Source organism: Stegastes partitus, unplaced genomic scaffold (genome assembly GCF_000690725.1).
Source record: "Stegastes partitus isolate 25-593 unplaced genomic scaffold, Stegastes_partitus-1.0.2 Scaffold49, whole genome shotgun sequence".
In the NCBI taxonomy this organism is placed as follows: Eukaryota; Metazoa; Chordata; class Actinopteri; family Pomacentridae; genus Stegastes; species Stegastes partitus.
In genome coordinates this window covers 231,699-239,204 of record NW_007577780.1, presented here as the reverse complement: position 1 = coordinate 239,204, position 7,506 = coordinate 231,699, and the positions used below count along the sequence as shown (strand labels likewise).

Below are 7,506 nucleotides of genomic sequence, written 5' to 3'. Positions count from 1 at the left end.
TTTTTTTTTTTTTTAACAGATAATTAATGCAGTTCTGACCAGGCTCAAGGGCTAAATGAATAAATTTCAAGTTGTGTTTTCTGCAGCAGAAGCAGAAAAAGCAGTCAGTTCAGGCAGCAGCATTCGGTTAATGCCGTTTGCGTATTCTGCACCACAGGCTAAGGAGAACTCTGCAGGCACATGGGATAGAATAATATTTGCACATAGATTTAATGGTTTGCTTTTTTGCCCAGTTAGAGGCTTTTGGGTGTGTTTTTGCTCATAAGAAAGGCACAGATATGAGAGGAGAGAATGTGTGACCTTTTTTTTCTGTGATAAGCCGTTCGTTGATCAACCACGAGATTAAAACCACCTGCCTAATATCATGAGCAAGTGAAGAAGCTCTGACCTGTTGGAAACAGGACTCTGGGAGTGTCCTGTGATGATGTTGGCGGCAGATTGTTCAGGTCCAGTCAGGGTCAGAGTGGGGCCTCCGTGGATCAGGATTGTTCCATCACATTCTGCAGATGCCCAATCAGACTGGGATCTGGGGAATTTGGAGGCCAGATCAACACCTTGAGCTCTTCATCATGCTCCTTGAGCTGTTTCAGAGCAGTTTTTGCAGTTTGGGAGAATGTACTGTCCTGTTAGGGTTAAAGGGTGTGCTTGTTCTACAACAATGTTTAGATAGATGAACTGTGTCAAAGGAACATCCACTTGAATCTTAGGTCTCCTGACATACAAGCTGTGTCAGATAAGTTCCAGGACTGGTGTCACAAAAGATGTATTTCAAATCCAAACTACAAATCACAAGTTTTCCCCTTCCAAGTAATCCCCCTGGTGTCTAACACACTTTCCCAGCCTTCTCTGCCTCACCTCCATGCACTCCTGGAAGGATTCTTCCGGGATTCTCCGCAGCTCCATCATCATAGCCATCTTGATGTTGTCCATGTCTTCAAAACGGGTCCCCTTGATGACCCCCTTGAGCTTGAGGAAGAGGTAAGAATGCCACAGAGCCAGGTGGGGTGAGTAGGGAGGTTGGTCCAGCACGGTGATGTTCTTCTCAGCCAGGAACTGTCTGATGCTCAGGGCATTGTGAGCAGGCACATTGTCATGGGGAAGTAGCCATGACTTGTCCTGCCACAAATCTCGCCTCTTTTCGAGCACTGAACAAAGCAAACGTCGCAGGATCTCTTTGTAGACGTGCTGGTTGATCATCTGAAGTGAAAACTTGTAGTTTGTAGTTTGGGTTTGAAATATATCTTTTGTGCCACCAGTCCTGGAACTTTTCTGACACACCTTGTAACATTACATTGTGACGTGATGATCAAATTCAACTAATCTGTCAGTGGTCTCGTAGAGCCCAAATAAAACAACCTATTCACATATAAAAACATAGGACTTGTACTGAGTAAGTTTTTCTTATCTGAGACTGGCAGACATTTCCTGATATTAAACAAAGTTCAATAATTAGCGTAGGTGTGAGTAGGTGTCTAACAATAAACCAGTGTGGCTTCAGTGAAACTCATGGTAACTGTTTAACCCATCTGAGGTGTGATCAGCTCAGATGAGAGCAGAGAGGGAGCCAGAGATCCATAAAAATAATCAGACAGGTGATAAGGTCAAAGCAGGATTTATGAATTTCGCTTTAGAACCTTGTAAAACCCCCATCATTACTTATTAACCCATGAGAAAAACTTTGCCCCTCTTTCTAGCAAATTTGGTCACATGACCTCTGGGCTGCGGGACTCGACTATTTAAAAGGAGGTTGTGGACGGAGGGAAAGCAGACACGCTGAGCTTGAGCACCTGCTGAGCACATCCACAACCAGACACACAGAGGCTGCAACACAACCTGCTGTCAACTTTTCACCATGAAGGCCACGCTCGCCACCATCGCCCTCCTCGTCCTTGCTCTCGGCTGGACCTCTGAGGCTGTGCAAGTCGAAGTAAGTCCTGACTCAACATTCTTTGCATGATTGATGTGTTTATAATGAGACCACCAGCCTGAACATTTCCTGACCTAACCTGACAAACCTGATGTGAAGTATTGTTGCTTGTCATATTATTTTCTGTATCAGCAAACTGAGCTTTAGGGTTAAATTCTAACCAACATGTGCTTCTTCTTCTTCGTCTTCCAGGAGAATGGATTGTCTTTCTCACTGTCAGCTGTTAGGAGGCTTCAGGAGCTGACGGAGGGAAGCTTTGGGACCGGACAGCAAAACCCACGATTCAGGTCAAGCTCCATGTCCCTCTGTGCTGACCCCATGCTGCCCCAGGAGCTGCTGCCCCTCTGCAAGCAGAGAGGAGGATCCGCATCCCTGTCCAGATTAGGTAAGGCGACAATAAACCCAACAGCCGGTCTGAACTTTAAGAGAAGTCGTGAATGTTAAATTATGGGTGATTCCGCCTGGTAGCTGATGCGGTCTGTTTCTTCTTCTCTGTATTCTAGCTGCGGTTCCTCTGGACATCTGTGAGATCTGTGCGTTTGCCGCCTGCACTGGTTGCTAAACAAACACAGCAAGCCGGAGACACCTTGCCCCACTAAAGCTTTGTGATTTTCTTTCATCCTCCTTAAAAAAAAATTTAAAATTAAATCACCTGCAATGATAAGACAATAGCATTATCCCTGAAGTTGTGACGCCTGCCCATTTGGCTACACTTTGGAGTCATTGTTAACCCAAAAATGGCCTACAAAAGAAAAAAAATTGACAAAGTGAGGAATGTTTTTCAAACTGTTACTTTTTTGGCATATTTACCATTTTATTGTTTTTCCTGCAGCTCTTTATCCTGCATTTTATTTTGGAATTTTTTTTATCGTTTGTTACATTTCTATCTCACCTTGCTTTATACATATTTAAAGAGATGTTTTCTTTTTCACTTTTCTTCTTTTTTATGAATGTTGTTTGAAATAAAAAAGCTTTCATTGATATGTTATGGGTATTTTGTGGTCTTTCCTACAAATGCAAACACTCCTAATATGCACGATTTGCTTATTTACTGATGTGTTTTCTGCCCATAAGCCTGGGAGATCCTCTTCACAATTACTCCTCTTGGTCCTGATTCAAGCTTTTTCTTTGTCCTCTTCATTTAAATAAAATACAACCCCTTATAAGAGGCAGAGCAGATATACAGCGGCCACAGAAGAAACAGTCCTCTCAAACTGAAAGGCCTCTAGGATCAAAAAAATTAAATAAAAATAGATAAAACTCAAAATAATACACATAATATTCGAATTCAGTTCAAATCTTTCTCTTAGGAAATCCATGCAATCACTGAATTTGTTGGGTGTTTGTCTACATTTTTAAGGGCCATAACTTTAGCTTGAAATTAGTCAGTTTAATCTGTATAATTAATAATATTGTAGGGCCCTAGCTTTAATATTTATCATAGTCAGGTAAAGTTGTATTTTCTGGGATTGCTTGCAGTATTTTGCTCTTTGATATTTAAACTGCTTAGATCAATTCACACCATAAATAACACTGTAACCTTCATATTTCCATTTGTTATGGTAATTTGTAACAGCAATCATAATTGTCTACTTGACTGTTCATTTGCACAAGAACGGTTGCTTTAAATATGCTATACTGAGAGTGACTTGATGTGATGTTACATAGATATAGAGAATTATACTCACCCTACTACCATGCTCATTGTCATCCAGGGTGAATACGAAAATTATTAAAAAGCCAGAAGAACCAATGTTTCCACCATAAACCCAGCTTATCATGTAATTATAACCTTTCAGCAAACAATTGCTGATACATCCAGCAGACACAGAGTAACAATGGTATTTATTTTGGTTCATGTGTGTGGTCACCTTACATCAATATTTGCTGTTCTAGCAAGCTGATAACGCACCAAAAATCTCAAATTATATGCACAATGGTCTTATGTAAAACATTTTATCTGTCATTCTACAGCTTTCAGACATTTCTTGGCACCACAAAGTTGAAAAACACTGATTAGAATTGGGCCAAAGTCACCCTTAGCTCACTTAAGCAGGGTTTGCTGGGCATTTATAGATTTGTATATTAACATTCATACACTGACAGGTCCTGTCTGATGATCTCTGGCAGTACCTGCAGTAGTAGTGGTACTAACCTTCTATTTTTACCCCCTATTTTTGCATTTTATGCTTTCCAATCCCTACATAGACTCCAGCATCATTAACACTACTTATATCTGTAACGCAGCATCTGCTAATGCCTTCCTTCACCTTCAGTTCAGTCTCAAATATGCGGTATATCTAGGTTTAGTGCTGTGAATAATTAATTTTATGCAGCTATACTACCTCATTATACAGATATACTGTCAGTCCGAGGCACCAGTGGACTCTCAACAAACCAGTCCTGACACCTGCAATATACTCACAGCCTTGATGCTTGAAGCTGCATAATTAAAGCAGTAACGAGTTGCCAACATGGAGAACTCTTTGTAGACAAAATATACTTAGTGTATGTCACATTTTCTTGGTTATATTTGTTTGTTTTTTTTTACCAGTGTAATAGTCTTAAACAAGAAAGTGTTACATTAACTTGAAAACATAAAGAAAGGCAGGACTTTAGAGGTACTTTTTTAAACCAAAGGCGGGCAGGCAGTCATGACAAAAACGAGGACTTCTTCAAATCGGAGCCCTGTTCTTAATGTCATGGAGTCACTCTGGGATTACATGAAGACGCTGAGAAACACTAAATCCACGGAAGCTACTTCACAAGTGCCCTGAAAAATTGAGAACTGGTGTAGACAAAGAGTGATCTCAGAATCCTTTGTTTGTTTTTTTTTAAATTTTGTGCCAGACAGCTTCACATAGTACCGTATAGCTCCAGTCAGTTAGCAGTTACATAACGGATATTTAGGGAAAAAAATCAATAAAAAAGTAATCACAGTCTGTATTGATTTTCTAAACAATACTTGTCTAGTTACTTAACAGTTGTTTTTAACTGCTGTCTCATGTGTGTCTGTGCATGTCGGTGTATTTTAATGGAGACGTCTGCATTCATGCTGCAAAATAAATTCTCATAATCTTCATGCAGCAGAGCTGCATCTGGTGTGTCAGCATTGTGTGGGGAAAAAAGAATTGTAAGCTCTTTGGTTATCATTTTTGTATATGATAAATATCTATTAGTTCATTTTATGTCTGTGTAGTGGCAGTGCAGTGACTGTTTCACAAGCTCTGCATGTTTGTATGCAGTTTACATAAGTGTCAAGAATGCCAGACAAAGGAAACATCTTGAGGTCCTTCTAAGGAGATTCATTTTTATCTCTACTTTTTAGCTTTGGGAGAATTGGACTCAACACTTTTTGTATGATATGGAAATCTGATAATATAATTAATTGTATAAAACTATGTATACTAGCCTCCACTGAAAATAACTTTGCTGTTACATTTAGGCTTCTCATTCAAATTGACCACAAAAGTGTTTAATAGTTTCCCTTGGTAAATGCTTCCTTGACTATTCGTCTTTGGTTTTAGCCCATTTAAGCAAATTTTAATGGTCTGATCATTTATTTTTCTTTAAATCTTTGTAAATCATTTTCCTTTCAACGTTGATTTGTTGTCACTTGATTTTTAGTTGTTTTTTTAGTTTTTTTTACTTTAACTGAATTCAGTTTTATCCACATAGAAGCGATTCATTACATACATTCAGCTCAAAGCACTTCACATAGACTATCCTAGCTGACACCGGACCAGAGGCGGGGAACATCACCATAGATCTAACACAAAGAGACAGACAACCACGCACACTCACCTATTGACAATTTAGAATCACCATTAAGCTGCCATGCGTGTCTTTAGACTGTGGGATTAGAAAGCCCACAGAAGCACAGGGAGAACGTACAAACTCTATACAGAAAGGCTTCAACCAACCAGCAGGTTGAGCCTCGCAATGAGGCAGCAGTACAAACCTCTGCAGCACTGTGCCAACCCAGAGTAAATAAAGATTACATAATGAAGGACAAGAGTTATCCATGCTGCTCATTTTTTACAGTGAACTGACAAAAGTGATTTGAAATCCCTTTTGGGTGTTTGAAGGTTGAAGTTCACAGATTATGTAGATTTTTAGGGGTGCATCCCAGAAAATGTTAAAATGTACACAGCATTTCTCTGAGACAGTCCCCTGCGGCAACTTCCTTTTAGCTCAAGCCAAGTTGTGCACAGTTTGGCCCAGTGTTAGACCAAACGCTGTCTGTCTCAAGGTTATAAACAGAAAATAAACAAGAAAGTTAAAGTCTCAATTTGCTGTTTAAACTCAGCAAAGAAAGAAAAAAAAAAACTACAAAAAAAGAACATTTTGTGAGCTTGACTTGACTTCTCAAACAATACCCCCAGATTCATATATTTAACTCAGTGTTGATGGAAGACTCCAGACTGTGACTCTGACTCAATGTGAAGTCACAGTCCCGCTCTTATCTGATGTAAAACCTGGGAAGATTGGTCAGCTGCTCCTCACCAAAGTCTTTTTCTTACTTACTTATTGAAATAAGCATCAAAGCAGTGTTTTTGCAACATTTTGAGCTCAGATGTGCAATTATCAGATTGCTTAACCAAACAAATAAAGTCGCCATTTTTATTTGTAAAACGTCATGCTTTTTCTATTTCACAGCTATTTAAACAAGTGGCTTGCATGGAGCAGCTCTATGTGGCTGCTTCCTTATCAGACACCTCTGTGACAAATATCTATGAGAGAGACAAAGGATGAGATTTATTAGATGGCACTGAGTGTGCTTATCCAAATCNAAGCACTGGTCCAGCAAGTCTGGCAGCCTTTGGTCATTTCTGACCAGTTGCTGTCCGACCACCTTTACTCTTGCTGTAATACCAGTTCTGTTGGTTAATAAATCACTGACTGACTTGTACAAATCCTGAAGAGGCAGTACAGAAACACAATGAAGAATGCACATTGAAGCGATGCAAAGCTGCTCTTGATGAAGAAGGCTTTGTCTTTGTTATAGTGTTGTCAGTCATCTGTGTTTTGTCTCTTTGTTTTTTTCACTCCTCTGTTTTTATCAGCTGTTTGCAAGACCCCCTACTTCCCCTCCCTACCTGTTGGACTATTGTATAAATACCATGCACTGCCAGTTGTATTTGGTCAGCTAACCTTCCAGTCTTGTTGTGTCTATAAGCTCTACAGCAACCACATAAGAAAAACTGAAGGCACCTCACATCATCTGAAAATGAGAGCGCTCAGTGTTGTCCTTGTTATGGTGCTCTGTCTGTGCACAGGAGCTCTAGGTGTGCAGGTTAATGTGAGTATCACAACAGCATGCTTTTTTTTCTCAATTCATGCCACCTGTATGTAGAGAACTGGATTGTGTGAACGGTATAGGAATCATACTTTGTGACCTCTTCATTTTTAAGGGACCAAAAGTACCTGCACCATTGGCTGTTCCACAGCCAGGTGTGTTACCTCATTTCATTTACAAGGAGCAGATAAAAGGTTTTTCAACATTTCAAGTGTTGTATTTGTATTTGTAATCTGGTGATTTGAAATCTCAATATGAAGTTCAAAGAGCTGTTATCAGT

At 39.8% G+C, this 7,506-nt stretch overlaps 1 protein-coding gene across 1 annotated transcript; it reads left to right on the top strand.

The window, feature by feature from the left end:
• The first annotated feature begins 1,852 nt into the window (after positions 1–1,852).
• Positions 1,853–2,489, top strand: LOC103376517 (guanylin). The gene is made up of 3 exons (XM_008306907.1): positions 1,853–1,927; positions 2,120–2,312; positions 2,431–2,489. Exons 1-3 carry the CDS (start codon positions 1,853–1,855, stop codon positions 2,487–2,489), a joined length of 327 nt encoding a protein of 108 aa, XP_008305129.1.
• The last annotated feature ends 5,017 nt before the right edge of the window (positions 2,490–7,506 follow it).